The following is a 17,682-nucleotide window of genomic DNA, read 5'->3' on the forward strand; positions in this document are numbered from 1 at the left end:
AGATCACTCAAAATGGCTCACACACTCAAGGAAAGCTCTAGGGTTTCGTGGATTAGGGTTTGGGACAAGGAGGCTCTAAATAAGGCTAAGGGGTGGGGATTAAGATGCTTAAATATGGTGCAAAACCCTAAAATTAGGGTTTCATTCTGGCCAATCTACTCGCCGAGTCGAGGGCTCTTGACTCGTCGAGTAGATAGCTTAAACCCCGCGCATAATCTATCTTCTACTCGACGAGTTAGGGCCACCAACTCGTCGAGTCCCTCTCTTAAATTGAATAAATAAATAGGTTAAATGCATACCAGGAACCAGGCATTACAAAATTCTATTGTTTTACACTACAACTTATAGCTACAAAGTACCGAAAAACCTTTAAGGATTGAATTTCTGTAATGGGGTTACTAGTAAAAAATCTATGATCTTCAGGTTGGTTATAGTTTAACTATCATGTGTTTTAATTTGAATGATAACATGACAATCTCCTTCTACTTTTCTTATAACAAGTTTGATCACGAATGATCAATGTGATTTCTAGACAAAACTTGGTAATTACAATAATAATAATGGGATTTAATATTGCAACGATTCGATAATAATATTTGTTGGATTATTTGCTTAACAATTAAATAATTAATCATTAATATTAATTATCTATTCGTTTGGTTTTGATATTGATAACATTTTGATATTAGTTTACAATAGTAATTATCAGATTGTTTGATTGTTAAGTTTGAAATACAACACATCATATTGATGTTCACAAAAAACCTTAGAAATTTTACATTTAGCAATTTATGAGTCTACATAGTTATATATGAATGTCAATTTTACATCTTATATTAAAAAAATGTTTTTAGAAGTTTTTATATTAAAGACCATTCAAAACACAATTTTGCATTTGACACAAAAAAAATATAGTTTTTTTATTAAATGATTATGTCATTTTTATATTTGTATTATTATCTTATATATAAGGTAAGTTCATATCATCATATCATCCTCCCTAATAAATAAAGATCTTTTTATCATATGTCACATTCTTATTTATTTTGCCACATGTAATTTTGTGGTTATTTTAAATTAATTTTTATTCCACATGTCATTTTATGGTTTTTTTTTCCTTTTCTTAAATTCCAAATAGTATTAAAATGCAATAATAAATGCATATCAATTTTATTGATGAACTTTCCTTCTAATTTCAAAATTACTAAATTAAAGATTCCGTAATTTTCTTTATTTATTTATCTAAATTATTTGTTTAAATTTAAAAGAGAAAAAAAAACATTTTAATTTTATTAATTCAATATTTTCTCACTTTTCTTTTAAATTCAAACTTGTCAAATGTTTAGAATTTTGTATTTAGTTTTTCTTTTAAATAAACTCATGTAATACATGGGTCTTACACCTAGTATCATACTGTATAATAAAGGAATCGTTTTTCCTTTCACATTCATTTGAAACTCTCATGCATTTTTCCTTTCACCATATTCATTTGAAACTCTCATTACTTTTCAATTTCTTTCTAATAAAAATTATAAGTTGGTTAATAAGGTTAAATAAATATCAACCCTAAAGTGCAATCATATATAAACAAATTTCAATATTAAAATAATATTTTTACTTCTACTTATAAAGTTATGTTTTTTAACTTTTAACATATTATACTTAATTTATTGGTTTTAATATATTGTTGGATGTAAACCATTATCATTTTAAAGATACAGTTTTGGAACAATTTGTATAAAATACTTAAATTATTAATTTAAATATAACATTACATGATCAACTTAAATATAAATTTTAGTTTAACTTAAAGAACCTAAAAAATATTTGATAAATAGTTAAAAGTGATAAATTGTAGTGTCTTTCTAATAATGATTATAAGTTGGTTAATAAGGTTAAATAAATATCAAACCTAAAATGTAATCATAAATAAACTAAATTTCAATTTTAAAATAATATCTTTACTTCTACTTATAAAGTTATGTCTTTAACTTTTAACATATTATACTTAATTTATTAGATTTAAAATGTTGTTGTATGTAAACCATTATCAGTTTAACTTTTAACATATTATACTTAATTTATTAGATTTAAAATGTTGTTATATGTAAACCATTATCAGTTTAAAGCTACAACTTTTGAATAGTTTGGACAAAATACTTAAATTGTTAATTTAAATATAACATTACATTGTCATCTTAAATATAAATTTCAGTTCCACTTAAAAAACCAAAAAAATATTTTGTAAATAGTTAAAAGTGATAAATTGTAGTGATAAATGCAAAAACTAAATTGTAATCTCTATTTAACTAAAATATTTCCTAAAGATATTTTTATATTCGTTAAAAGTTTTCAAATAGGTAGCTTAAAATAACTTACAATAACAATAGTTAAAAACAACTATATATAAATGATTATATTGTTAACTTTAAAATCAAAAAACAATGTTTGGTGTTTTAAATCATTATAATGATAGAAATTAAAACATTAAACAAATAAATTTTAAAAAATTAATTAACAATAACAACAACTATAAATAAAATTAAACCATATATTATATTTAATTTATTCATGTGTAACTCGCGTGTAGAAGTCATTCAAACGATTGAGATTATGCAGTTATAATAGATGTATATATTATCATATATTCAAAATAGAGTAAATTACACGGATGATCCCTATGGTTTGGCGTAATTTGCGTGTTTGGTCCCTAACTTATTTTTTTAACTCGGAAGGTCCCTATTATTTGTTTTTGTTACGCGCTTGGTCCCTGTCTTACCTAAAAAGACTATTTTTCCCTTGATTTTTTAATTTATTTAAATAAATATACCCCCAACCCCACCCCTCTCACCTTACCTTACATATCTCACCATTTTTTTTTCTGTTTAAATAATAGTATTTTTAGGTAAGATAGGGACCAGGCGTGTAACAAAAACAAACAGTAGGGATCAAGTGCGTAACAAAAACAAACAGTAGGGACTTTCCGAGTTAAAAAATTAAGGTAGGGACCAAACACGCAAATTACCCCAAACCATAGGGACCATTCGTGTAATTTACTCTTCAAAATAATCAATACACTATATCAATTTAGTATATGAATTATTATATCAAATTTAACAACAACGTTATTGTTATATTTAAAAAAAACATATATTTGTAAAGACTTCAACTATATAGGTGTTTCTACTCAACGCGCGGACGTTCGTTTAGTAAAAATAATAAGAGAAGAGTTTTAAAATGCATCGTCCATTAGATTTAGAGTATCTGTAATACATTGAACTTATTAGAGTCTAATGGATTGACATATTATTATTTTACTTTTTATATAACTTTGTATTATGTTTTTTACCCATGCATTGGACTTTATAATGTTCAATGTAATATATCTTTAATAAGTAAAAGGTTTTTTTTTAAAATTTTTTTATTGAAGAATTCACTCACCATTGAACTTTATATCCATATAATGTCAACATGACATATCACAATAGAAGCGTTTAATTCAATGAATCTCATTATGCCAATTAGTCATCCAACTATTTTGTTGAATTATGCATCGTGGATGCTCTTAAGTGGATTGTATCGGAAAAAAAACATGACAAGTGACTGGTTAGATCAAAATTTAAGTTTAAGGGTATACATTATGGATTAAAAAAAATAAGTTGGGTCGTTGTTTCGGATCGACACATTTAGTTAAACATATTGAAAATTTCAATTTAATTTAACAATGTTTAAGGGTATATTCGGCAAAATTAGCTGGTAAGGGGTAGCTTGTATTTTGTAGCGTTTTGTTAAACGCTACATCACTAGTACACAAGTCATTTAACAATGCGGGTAGTTTTTATTTTTTGATGTGGTCCCTTCTAAAAATCGTCTTATAAATATCTACAACATCAAAAAATAAGAGAGCCGCATTATAAAATAGCTTTGTTAGTGCGGTTTCCCAAAATCGTACCATTAAAGCATTTTCTGATATGATTTCTCAAAATCTCACCAAAAAATCATGTGGAAACTGCACAAAAAACAATTACAATTGTCCCAAAAATAATTCGCATTAAAAAAACATTAAATCGTACCAAAAAATAATTTGCACTAAAAAACATTGAACCGCACCATTAATCTTTCTTTTAAAAAATTCATTCGAATTTTTCATTTCGCGCGAGATCCCTCCAAAATTCGTTCAAAATTTTCATGTTTTTCAAAAATTTCATTCAATCTTCAATCTTTTATATAACGTTGAAGATGCAGCATCTTCTTATAATTATAGATTTGTCGATTTCATGCTTGAAAACGCATGTGAGGTATGTTCATTATTTATCTTCTTTTCATTAATGACATTTGAGACTCCACTTTTCTCTTATTAATTGTAAATGGATGTCCTATTTTAAGTTTTAACGATGTTTCCTTGTTTTGAATCTCTACAGATGCTTCTTCTTCCGTGATATATCTCGAAGAAAGGATCTAAAGACTTATGATGTTGCTTGAGTGACTTTCAATCAATGGGTATGGAGCTAGTTTTTGCAGAGTGAGTTTAAGATGTTGTCAAAAAAGAAATTGAAAACAACATCGATGAAATGTGATTTCCCAAGAACAGATTTTTAATTGGTAGAGAAAAAGAAATTGCAGAGATGGAAACCACTCTTTTTTGGAGAAACTAAAATCAAAGAAGGAACAATTGGAACCTCTAATGGATCTACAGTTGAGGAAAGCGAAGTTGATGGAATCATAGGTAGAAAGTTCAAAAACCAGATTAAGATATTATGATTGAACCATTGATTGAAAAACACTCATCAAACATACCTAAATACAAGAAAATGAAGCTTCATAAGTAACGTGGTGTGTATCAATGGCGAACCTGTTAATTCGTGCGGTTTTAGCTAGCTATATTTTGACGCGGTTTTAGCTATTTTTTGGTGCGGTTTTGGCTATTTTTTGGTGCGCTTTTGGAACCGCACCATTAAATAAGGGTATTTTTTGATGTGATATTTTTTGATGCGGTTCAATAACCGCATCAATTAATCATTTTAACCGCATCAACAAATGTTTTTTATACTAATGCATGAAGTAGCATTTGGATCTGGAGCGTTTTGTTTAAACTAAGCACCAGAAGTTTGTAGTGTCGAACGAGACTTTCTGTTCAAAACGAAGCGTTTTGTAAAACGCTAGAAGTTAGAAGTTATCAAACGTTTTTAAACGTTCCGAATACGCTTTTAAATGTTACAAATTCCAATAATTGTACAAATAATTTTTTTAGAAAATTTAAAAACTCCAATAATTGTTCAAATTATTAAAAAAAAATACATCCATAAACACAAATATAATATAAATAAATTTTTAATTATTATATATATTTGATATTTAAATATATAAAATAATGATAAATATTTTTTTTTAAAGGTGTTGCTGAGTTAAAATTATGTAGGAAATTTACAGGCTAATCTAATTTCAACTCTACCAACTAATTATTGTTGAGTTTTGGTTGAGTTCACATGTTGAATTGTTTTTTGTCTGTTTAGTTAATTTACATTCCTTTAAAATCTAAACAGCAGAACCTGATTTAGTGTTTTGTTTTATTTCTCAATTCACATTCTTGGTTTTTATACTTAATGATTACTCTAGTTACATGTTGAATTGCTCTGGTTATGTTTTCTGTGTTCACCATTCTGTTAATAAATCCCTCATCTTATAATCATAATGATTTCATTAAAAAAAAATCATTTCTAGGTCACTACTCTCTTTCCCAAGTTCCAATTAATTATTACTAATGCAAGGAATTTCTTGATTTGTATGCTTATATACTAGTGAACGAAGAAAAAGAAATACATAAATGCACAAATTTAGAAGTAACACTACACATAAAATACAAGTCATATATGACACTTGGCTACTTACAAATCTTTTTCTGGATGTAGAAGCATATTAACTACCTGACTCATCGAGGGTCGCGCCTCCATATCTTCCTCCGCACATTGCAGTGCAACTTTAACCAGGTTTTCCATGGTGCTCCGATCATATTCCCCACCTATCGAAGGATCTACGATCAGCTCAACCCATGATTCCCTTCCACTTCCATCAAACTCTTGAATCCTATCTCTCACCCACTCAGTCACCGAAAGGTCTGTGTCGCCATTTTCATGGCTTCGCCGCCCTGGACTCCGGCCAGTTATCATCTCCAGTATCACAACCCCGTAGCTAAACACATCAACTTTTGAAGTGATCGGAAGATTAAACACCCATTCTGGAGCCATGTAGCCTCGAGTCCCTCGGATTGTTGGAAAGTTTGATTTGTCAGTTCGATCTCTATCCAATAGCTTCGAAAGACCAAAATCCGCCACCTTTGGATTGCAATTAGCATCCAAGAGTATGTTATGAGGTTTCACGTCGCAATGAAGAACCCACTCCAAGCATTCTTCGTGTAAATAAGCTAACCCTTTGGCTGTTCCTTTCGCGATTTCGAATCTTGTCTCCCAATCCAGTTTTCCGATGAGTAAATTTCCGGCCAAAGATCCGTTCTCCATGTACTCGTAAACGATAAGTCTGTGCTTTCCTTCAGCACAATAACCCCATGTTTCGATCAGATTCATGTGATTTAATCTCCCGATTGTGTCGATCTCCGCTTGAAATTCGTCTTCATTGTGGTGGTTTGTGTTCTTGAGCTTCTTGATCGCTGCAATCCGGTTATCCGGTAATCTTCCTTTATACACGATGCTTTCGCCACCTCTACCTATCTCTTCACTGAAATTACGTGAAACCTTTTTCAGCTCACTGTACGTGAACTTCCTGAATGCTGTGGCTGCCGGAAAATAAACTTGCTCCGTCGTAACTGAGCGTTTACAGCTCTTATACCAGAAGTACAATATGCCAATGATCTCGATAAACCCAATCACGCATCCCAACTCAAGCACGAACTTAAGTATCTTACTTTCCTGTTTCTTCTCGTACGATCTTATTATCTGCGTCACCTTCCCGCCGGTGCACCGGAGGCTTGACTTCTCGATGGCTTTCGGAACAAAAGATGACACCAACGATTTAGGTAACTTGATATACATCGAATTGTAGAACCCCATTTGGTATCCATTGTATAGAGAAGTCTTTATGTAGCAATAATAAGTTCCCACATCATCTTTGTATCCAAACTGGAACCCTTTGCAATTACAATCTTGTAAACAATCTTTCTTGCAAGCATCAAGAGTGTAGTTATCGTGATACCGCATATCAAATCCGTAGAATTCTACATGACGAAGCTCCACGAAAGCTTCATCGTCGGGTTTACAAACTTCAAAATCAGGTTCACACCCGGAGCTCCAATCTTTAGAATTCACCATTTTGTACCCATGTAAGCAAGTGCATCTTCTTCTTCCTGAAGAATAAATACAGAGACTATTTGCTCCACAGATACCATGAATCCTGCAAGAATGGGAAACAGCTTGCCATTGAATTTCCCATTTCGTTCTTCCTTGATGCTCAATGAGACTGTATAGTCTCAGATCACCGTCGTAGTCGATTCTCATCATTCTTTGTGGTCCGACCCCGAAATCAGCCGATAAGAATCCGAAACCGTCTGATGAGTTGAATCGACCATCGGAATCAAGGGTGGCAGATCGATTGTACATGTACTGGTATCTCCTGACTTCCCATGGTAGCAAACCAGGATCCGGCCAGAAAATAGTGGTTGATTCTGGACCTTCGTAATGAAGGCGAAGAATGCTATCAATGTCGAAATAGAGCTTGTAGAAACCGGATGAGCAATTAGTGGAGCTTCTTGAGGAAACAAGCTGTGTATTTTTGGTTAATGGTTGATTTGGAAGAAGGGTATCTGTTGGATAATCAAAGCTTTGCCAAATAGTTTGTTCTCGTTCATGGAGGACAAGGTTACCTGTGTCATGGAGTTGCAGGTACAAGGAAGAAGAAGTTGACTTTGTCTGTGTTGACCAAATAATATATTGGTCAGCATCAGTTAAAACAAGATTGCCATCTTTGAATAAGGAAAGCTTCGAGTTTATTCCGTTCACCGGTTCATCTCGGTTAGCCATCCAGACGACGGTTCGACCTTCGGTGATGAGTTCATCGGAGAACCAGACAGCGAAGCAATACGCATTCTGTCCGACCTGATGAAAACCGGCGGTGAAAAGCCCATTTGGCGAAACTAAAATGTCGTCGTTGTTTTCGACGGATAAGAATGAACCGCCGGTTAAGCCATGGACAGGGAAGAAAATGTAGAAGAGGACGAAGATGATGATAGCCATGATTTCGTGAGAATGTGAACTTGAAGAAACAAAAGCATTTATTCGATTAGCAGTATACTCTACTCGACAGGAAAAGAGACGTGTTTGACTTTCTCTTTGACTTGCACGGTGGCGGAAATCACTTCACCAACTTTCATATTAGCATAAGTTCTTTGTTAAATTCTATTCCGTCAAGAAAAGAATATAGCAAGGACTTTCTAAATTTTAAGTTATGTTGTTTTAATCTAGAATATAATAAACACTCTTCCTTAATTCTTAAGTTCAGAATTTGGCAAATAACCATAGTTAAAATAGTAAATAGGTAGAAAATATTGATTAGTGCCTCACAACCAAAAGCTGAAAGCTAGAAAGTGTAACTTTTATTTGTATAGAGTGTTCGACACAAATATCTAAAGGTGAGCATGATGTGCTTCGGTGCGGTTTTTGGACTAAACCGCAACCGCAACTGCAAGTTGCGGTTATTTATAGTCAAAAACCGAAAATTGCAGTTTGTTTCGGTTCGGTTATTGCGGTTATTTCGGTGCGGTTTCGGTTTTTAACCACAAAATGAGGTGGTGCGGTTTTGCGGTTAAAATGATACGGTTTTTCATATCCAAACAAGATTTTTCAGTCGACTTTCTTTTATTTATATAATGCTTTATTGACTTTTATTTATTTCTAGATTTTTTGTTGCAAATAATTCACCATTTCAATTCATTTTTATCTTGCAAGTTGCATTTTATTATGTTAAAAAAAAAAAGATAAAAGCATTATGCAATTTATGAACTAACAAATTCAGCCAAATGTAGAACATAAAACATTATGCAATTTATGAGTCACTTCAATAAGTGAATAAACAAACAAATATATAGTTGTTTCCTATTAACAGTTTGCATAACAATAAACACAAAAATAAATAAAGAGAATTTCATTGTTCAACAAATCTCAGTCTCTATTATCGCTAATCTATCAATTAAGGATGTTAATAATCATGCGATCACCGGCGCCTTCAGGCTTCGTCCAACATATTTGTATTTAAACAATATATATTAAATTATGCGGTTATTTCGGTTAATTTGGTGCAGTTATTCAATATAAAACCGAACCGCACCGCAACTTTTCGGTTTTTTAAAATTTAAAACCGCTCCATCGGTTTTTGTTTCAGTTTCGGTTTTTCGGCTTTGGTTTTTGCGTTTTTTTGGGTTTCGGTTCGGTTTATGCTCACCCCTACAAATATCTATATGGGACGATGATACGATGTGTATCTAGTATACTTTAGGTTGAATACCTAAATGGAAAAGCACTAGAATATTAGAGGAGATATGTCTTATATTCTAATATGTGCTAAATGATAAATGAATATAGCATGCCTTAGGTTGCTTACTTATATTGCTATTACTTGAGAAAGTTTAAGGTCTGTTGCCAACCTTGGTCTGGAAGTGAAATTCCTTTCGACTTAGGAAAAATTATTAGGATATGCTAGATCGAGCTTATGCATAAAAGAATTCTAGAAAATAAATTTAAGAAATCCAAGATATGTTTGATAGAAGCGTGAAATCCCTAGTTGAGTCTAGGAGAAATTGTTCTATGTACTTGTTTGAATACATTCATGTGTGATAAGTTGCTTTGTGATTTTGAATGATGACTTGGGAACTACGAGACAATACTTGAGACGAGTATGAGTAGGTGTGAATAGTAGTAGAGGCCTATACTACTGGAAGCACATGACTCACACTTGGATCAGGGAAAGTCACAAGGTTACCAAGAAACTAGTAATCGATTCCGTTTTTTGTTCGAGTACGTCATTACCTTCGTTTCGGTGATGACTAAGAAGATGATTTTCATTCAGACCTAAATGGTCGTAAAGAATCGAGTCCGACTAAAATAGATATGCGAAGTGAGGTGATTGGTTCAGAGAACCATGTCTCGTATAGTGACAAAATTTTAGTCAGAGAATTGAAGAATGAGATGGTCAGACGGAGAGAACAATTCAAACGGTAGAAGATATGCTTTGTGCATATGTCTTGGAGTTGGTGCACGTCAAGTGGAAACACCATCGACGCCCAAATTATAATTAGGAAAATAAGAATGAGATAAGAGCAAAATATTCCCAGTCATTTTTATCGTTATGATTTCGGGGACGAAATCCTCAAAAGGAGGAGGTATTTGTAACATACACGTTCAGTTATCGTGTTATGTAATTTTAAAAGTGAATAATATTATGAAATATTATATAATTATGAGTATTGAGTTCTAATGGATAGTTTTTACTAGAAATGAAGTAAAACTATGTTTAGAATCATCCAGAATGTTTTGGAAGTCTTATGAGATTCCGAACATTAGGCAAATATTGAAATTTAACGAAAATATAAAATTTGAAATAAGTAAAATTTTATTATTGAAAGTTGTAAATAATCTCGTTAGAAACATTTAGGCAAAAACCTCATCGAAATCCGAGTTATAACGAAGAAGTTATGACCAATCGAAGATCCGCGACAAACCGGCACGGCGCCGAATGACGTAAAAAGTGAGTTTTTGATAAACTACTTTTTAGCCTTGGTGATCTAAATGAAAGTCGTAGTATTTGTTAAACCGAGAATTTTGATAAAAAGAACGCCAAAATCTGACTTCGTATGAAGAAGTTATGATTTTTCTAAGTTTCAGTCTAACAGTAGACAGCTAAAAACTCGAATTTTAGATCGAGTGATTTTGGGCCGACACAACCTAAACAAGAATTGAAGGTCTCGTCAATAGTAGTACAACGGTAAAAAGACATACGAAAACGGACATCGGATGAAGAAGTAATGAATTTTTAATAGATTTTCCTGTCCCGGTCTGTTAAAAATAATAATATTAAAAATAAAGTCAAAATTAACCGACGAAGTCTAAACGAAAGTCGTAGAGCATAATTTTCCCTACGCGTGCATATAAAGAACGTCAAAAACAGAGCTCGTATGCAAAAGTTATGGATTTTAGAAGTTCGGGGGACAAAATTCGAGAAAATCACTAAAACCGAGAAGAATCGCATGGCACAGCTTCGGCCACGTCGCCCTTCTCGCATGCAGACGCGTGTCCGAGCCGGAGAGCCAAGCGATGCGAGGTCCAATAGCCATCCGACGAGTGTGCACCCCCCCCTGTGTCCGAAGTAGCTGCGTCATCCGAGACGCTGGACCAATCCGAAGCGCACACCTGTTCCGACCCTCGCATCCGAGCCTCGCCCTTCTGCCGCGTGTACCGAGCCTCGCAGCTTCGCAGCCACCTGCCCTCTCCCTCTTACTTCGGATCTGAGGCTCGCACCTATATAAGGGGTGCGAGACCTCCCGGGTAAATGTTAGAAAATGTCTCTTTTTCACCCCTAAACTTATATTTCTACTATTTCAACTTCCCCCGAAGCCCCAGGATTATTTCCAACGCCCGAAACACGCCCCGAAGTTCCCGAAAAGCCCGAAAAATTTATCTTTTCGGTTTTGAAGCCCAACCCTCGCAGAGCTCGGTTTTCAATAAATCTCCCGGTTTTCAACGAAGGAAGTTATATCTAGCGCTGAAGTGCTGCCCAAATTACTATTTTAACCCCTGGTTATTTCACGGTGAGTTCAATATATGGAAACAATTATATGTTATGTGTTATATGTGCTATGTGCTTTTCAGTGTTATTATTCCGGGTTATTTTCCCGTGTTATTTTTATTTCTGCTATTTATGATAGCAAAGTTATACCTTTGACCATGTGATCAGTGGAAGGACTTAGATTCACGGTGGTACTGGTACGTAGCCTCTGGCCATGTAGAGCATGTCTCTGTAAGAGAATGACTTCTGTTCTATGGCATTGGCAGATGGTTAGACAGGGCTATAAGCCTGGAATCTACCGAAATGTTTAAATCAGAAAGCGTATGTCTTCTGGGCCATTTGGGCCGAAGCTTTATTGGTGTATATCAAGTATAGAAATTGTCATGTCTCATTGATCGTATATCTTTGAATCAAATCATTGATTGATATGGAAAGTTTGTCACATGATTCACATATGCCTTTGTTGTTCCTTGTTCCTCTTTGCTTCTGTCATATTAAAGTATATATATGACATAACGTTATATTGTATCTATTGTTGAACTCACTAAGCGTCACCGCTTACCCCTCTCAGTGTTTAACAATTGCAGGAGATAAGTAACCAGTATAGTTATATACTGTCGGAAGATGTAGAATAGTTTTTACTATTACTTTTGTATTTCGGTTTAGGTTTGTATAAAATTAAAATATCCTGGGTAGTTATGTAAAATATTAAAATATAGTCGGTTTGTATCCAATCTTTTGTAATCACTTTATCAATGTAAGATATTGTTTTATAAATATGCATGTAGCATGTTTTGGAGTGACAATGTCTTTAGTACGAAAGTTTAGAAAGGGGTTCTTTTAACCCACCCCACCGGAGCCCTCCCCCTTCTCTCTCTTCCTCCTCCCCCCCTTCAAAGTCCTCCTTTCTCTCTCTCTCGTTTCTGCCCTACTCATTGGAAAACACAGCAGCAACCGGAGTTGCTGCCTCCCCCAACACCACCTTACACCGTTACCACCCTACCACCATTCCACCTCTGTCCCTTCCTGTTTTGGTGACCAAGCCTCAACTCAAACACATGCATATTCCCTTTCAAACCAGTCAAGAACAAAACAAGAACACAAGAGAAAAACAACACAACAACAACCGAAGTTGCTGCTGCCTCCCACGACACCACCACAAACAAAACAAAAAAAAGAGAGGAGATTGGAAGCGGATTCAAGTCCCATCAAGAAACAACTTCAATTCTCCGAGATTGAGAATCATACTGGAGCTTGTGCAGGTGTCGACGTTGTCTCTTACCTCCTTTAACTTCAAATTCATCATATCTTCACTCAAATTCCCAACAAGCAACTCACGGATCTCCTCAATGTTGATTACGTTTAATCCTTGTAATTCATTAGGCAAGAAATATGTTTTACCCATCTTTAAAGAATCTGTGAATCCAGCGAGGACATGGTCAGCGGAAACCCCGATTAGGAGTGAATTTCTTGAGGTTTTCTTGGCTAAGACTTGCCCGATTCTTTTGGAATCTTCTTCTCCTTGATCAACAACAAATGGGAAATTAAACCCGGCCCGAATGGTATTCGAATCGGGTAGGTTACAGAGGAACAGAGGCGGAAACCTCATCATGGATTTGAAACCCGGAAACTGTTGTTGGATGTAAGATTGTGATTTCAACCAACAATGGTTACAGAGAAATCCCAAAACATTATGATTCAAGAGAATGGTTAGATTGAGGAAGACGAAGAGGACATTGGGAGTGAATATGGAGATTTATGTAGTCTAAAAGAGTGGGATAAAGGATGAATGAGTTCATCTGGTCATGTGTGTGAAACGAGAGAGAGAGAGAGAGACAGAGAGACAGAGACAGAGAGAGAGAGAGAGAGGTACCGGTAGGGTTGGAGTGGGGGTCATCTTCTTTGTTTTTTATTTTTATTTCATAAAGTATTAACATAAATAAGAAAAGAAAATACAAAACTGAAATTAAAAGGGTAGATAGGTCATTTCAATTTTTTTTGGACCAAAAACCTAGAAAAACGCTGGAAACTTTTTGGACCTCATCCAAAGATTTTTGCAAACCACAAAGACCAAATTTGCAGTTTTGTCTTTTTTTTACTATGAACATAACAATTTTGTATTATGTTTATTAGAATAAAGAACTTGTTTAAGCTTATAAATATGTGAAAATAGCTATTATTTTCGTAGTCAACAATATGTGAAAATCTAGTTGATTGCGATTTTTTTTAAATTTTTACAGGTTAATAATTGCGAAATATAGGTTGATTGCCATTTTTTTTCAGTACAAATGATCGTAAGTCATTTTTATGATTGGAAGAATCTAAATGATATAATGATAGTTTTTAAGTTTGTATATGAAAACTAAAATATTATTATTATTATTATTATTTTTTGAGATTTATGTAGGACATTCTTGTGTTTGAGAAAACCAAATATTATGATGATTTTTATGAAGTTTGTATGCGAAAGCTATGAAGTTTTTTTTTCTTCATAATTTTTAAGGAATGTTCTACTTTGGAGCTAAACAAATATGATTTCTCGAGATCTAAATTGAGAGTGTAATATAATCCATAAAAAACTTTTGTTACAAAAAACACAATCAAAAAAATTCAGTACGAATAGTGTTTGTATGAAAAAATTATGAATGATCAAAGTTGTTTTTTTTTCTCTTCATATTTTTCACTGATTAATCTATTTATGATTTCTCGACATCCAAGTTTGAAGTGTAGTATGTCTACAGAAAGTTCTTGTTACAAAGAATATAATGAAAAACAAAATATCAGTTCAATCAAAATTTGTATGAAAGTTCGGAAAAAAAGCCCTCATCAAACTGCGAAAATCTATATTTTCGCAAATGGCTCACCTACAAAAATTTTGGTAATTTTGGTCATTTTTTTTTCTGGCTTCTTTATTTTATGATAAAAACTTAAAGAAATTTAGTTATTATGATATTTTCTCAATAATAAGTTGTTCATAAATCATATCTAAACAGAAATAATAAACATTTAGTTCGTCGACATAGTTGATTATTTATCGAATTATTGCTGGAGTCTAGAAGTGTGAATTATCAAAAATTCGATATCTTGATATTCCCCCACAACCATTCAAATTCTCATATTTGTCAAAGGCCACTTGATGGTTTTGCTTTCTCCTATTTGTCGAGTCCACTTGCTCTGAAAATATTATATTAAAAAAAAATATTGTAATTGGTTATAAACATTACTCTTTTCATCACCTTATTTGAATTAGTTTTATGCTCTTACAAACATGACAAATAATGTATTGTTTTATGCCCTTGTAATTTACATGAACAATAAAAGAGTTGCATATTTATTTCTTTGGTCATCCATATTTCTTTGTAATACATAATTGAATAATTAATTATAATCCTTTTTAAAAAATTAATATTAAATATCATATTCCTATTCAAGGTAGATTTTGACAAAGCCTTCGATTCCGTTAATTGGAATTATTTAGATTATGTCATGTTGCAAATAGGGTTCGGAGAGAAGTGGTGTTTTTAGATTATAGGTTGTCTCTCCTCCTCTAAGGCCTTTGTGATTATCAACGAGACCGTCACCAAATAATTTCCCATTACTAAGGGTGTTCGGCAAGGGACCCCTTATCTCATTTTCTATTCATAATCACCATGGAAGGCCTTAGGTGCTGTTTGTTTTTTTGAAGCAAAAATCCATAAAGTCTGCGGACCACCTTTTTAACCCTCTGCAATAGAAGAGGTGGACCAAACGGTTGCAAACTGTAATAAGAAGCGTGTTTGTTTTTTTAATATTTGCATGCTGCTGCAGATATTAAAAAATTAAAATAAACTGATTTTATAATCCGAAAATAGTTTTTTAATGCCGAAAATTTAATAATGTATGACATTTCGGCAAGAATTTATGATATTTCAGCAAAAAATAATGATATTTTAACAAAAAATAAAGATATTTTAGCATAAAATAATGATATTTCATCAACAAATTATTATTATTCAATATAAAAAAAAGAATAAAATTTTCAACAAGAATAAACAAAAAAAACGAAAAAAATATGAAATAAGATTTCAACAATATATAATCAATATTTTAGCAAGAAAAAAAGAAGAAGAAGAGGTTGGAAGAGGTAGGAATATGCAAAACAAATGATGCGCCAAGAAGAACACACGCAAATGTTTTTTAATCTGAAGACTTCTGAAAAACAAACAACTGCGAGATGAAAAGTGTTGCGCGTGTGCTGCGCCGCGCAGCAATAAGAGGTCTGAAGAGGTTTTTTTCCAAAAAACAAACAACACCTTAATGTGGCGATAAAATCTACTTGTCAAAATGGTTTACTCAAAGGTGTCAATATTCCCAATAATGGACCTTTGATCACACATTTTGTTAATTGACATGTACGTCCCAATATTATTGTCCACAAACAAAAAACATTATTTAATAAAATGACATGTACGTCCCAATATTATTGACATATTAAGAAAAACATTAATTACCACTAACTTTATTTAATAAAATGACAGTTTTGTCCTTACTTTGCATTTAATGTTCCATTAAATGCTTAGTTGGTTAAGTAATAATGAGGGGGTATTTTGGTAAAAATGTTATTTCTTTTTAGAAGTGGACTATTATTTTGGGACAAACCAAAAAGGAAAGATTGACTATAATTTTGGGACGGAGGGAGTATTTTACAATGTTTTCATGTTTCTTCGGGGCTTAAAGTTAACTTTCACAAATTGAAAGTTTATGGCATTGGAGTTTTGGATGGAGATATTGCTAGATGTGCTAGAATTATGGGGCGCGAGGCTTCGTCCTTTCCTTTCATGTATTTGGGGGTTCCGGTGGGAGCCAATATGTCTCTTAAGATGTCACACCCCCTGCCGGCGGCGGAAACGTCGGACTGTACGACGTAGTCATGGATCACTGTTATTAAACATACATTGAATAATAGAAAATGTAAACTTTTATTATTATCGAAATAAATTTACATTGACATTTTCTCCTATTACACTGTCGAAACACGATACAGAAAAGTAGTACACATATTAAAAGTTTCAGGGGCCTTCAACATTCATGTTCTTCTCGTTGCTTATGACCTTGAGAATACATGCGTTTTAACGATGCGTCAACATAAAATTTGTGAATTCTACAGGTTTTGGCACGTTGTACTTTTATAACCAAAAGTGTATTTATAAAATTTTTTCTGGTTGACCAACTTTTATAAAAAGTATACTTCTCTAACCAAAAAGTATAAAATAAAATAAGATATATAAGCTTTTTTAGAATTATATAAAATATTACTTTTTCTAATCCAAAAAAGTATAAAATTTGAGATTATAAGTGCTTAACCAACTTATCAAATATAAATTTTCTTGTAAATCCATACAATTGTGTGTATTGTTTATGTCGATTTATGTTAGGTTAAGAAGAAACGATAAAGAAAACAGATCTGAGGAATACAAGAAAAAAAAACAGAAACGAAAATATCAAATCAAAGCACACAAAACACAAAAATTTAAGTGGTTCACACTATCTTGCGATAGACTACATCCACTGTCGAACCAGAGAGAGAAAGATTTTATTCCACATACGTTTTTTCTGCTACAATGTTACAGATACGACCGCTCATAAGTAAATAAACGACAAGATTTGACCTAAACATCTAAAAGGTCAAGCCCAACTGAAAAAATTGGCCCACCCAATTTTTTTATTTTTATTTTTTCAGTTTTAAAAAAAAATTCCCGATATGATGTGTTCATATCTAATAATTAACTCATGAAATTTAAGTTTATAAACAATAAAAACTTGTGTTGTATATTATTAAGCATTTGTTATACTTAAATAATATGTCGTCACTTACATATCGTTGTGCATGTGTTTGAGCTGCATACAGTCATATTT

The 17,682-nt window shown here is 32.8% G+C and overlaps 1 protein-coding gene across 1 annotated transcript; it reads right to left on the reverse strand.

The window, feature by feature from the left end:
* Nucleotides 1–5,831: 5,831 nt before the first annotated feature.
* On the reverse strand, nt 5,832–8,286 carry LOC145118506 (putative receptor protein kinase ZmPK1). The gene has a single exon (XM_079054210.1). The coding sequence runs from the start codon at nt 8,241–8,243 to the stop codon at nt 5,886–5,888; it is 2,358 nt and encodes a 785-aa protein (XP_078910336.1). The 5' UTR covers nt 8,244–8,286; the 3' UTR covers nt 5,832–5,885.
* Nucleotides 8,287–17,682: the final 9,396 nt, after the last annotated feature.

The sequence above is a fragment of the Lactuca virosa genome, chromosome 6, assembly GCF_052849685.1.
Source record: "Lactuca virosa cultivar CGN04683 chromosome 6, Lactuca_virosa_CGN04683_v6, whole genome shotgun sequence".
NCBI classification, from domain to species: Eukaryota; Viridiplantae; Streptophyta; class Magnoliopsida; order Asterales; family Asteraceae; genus Lactuca; species Lactuca virosa.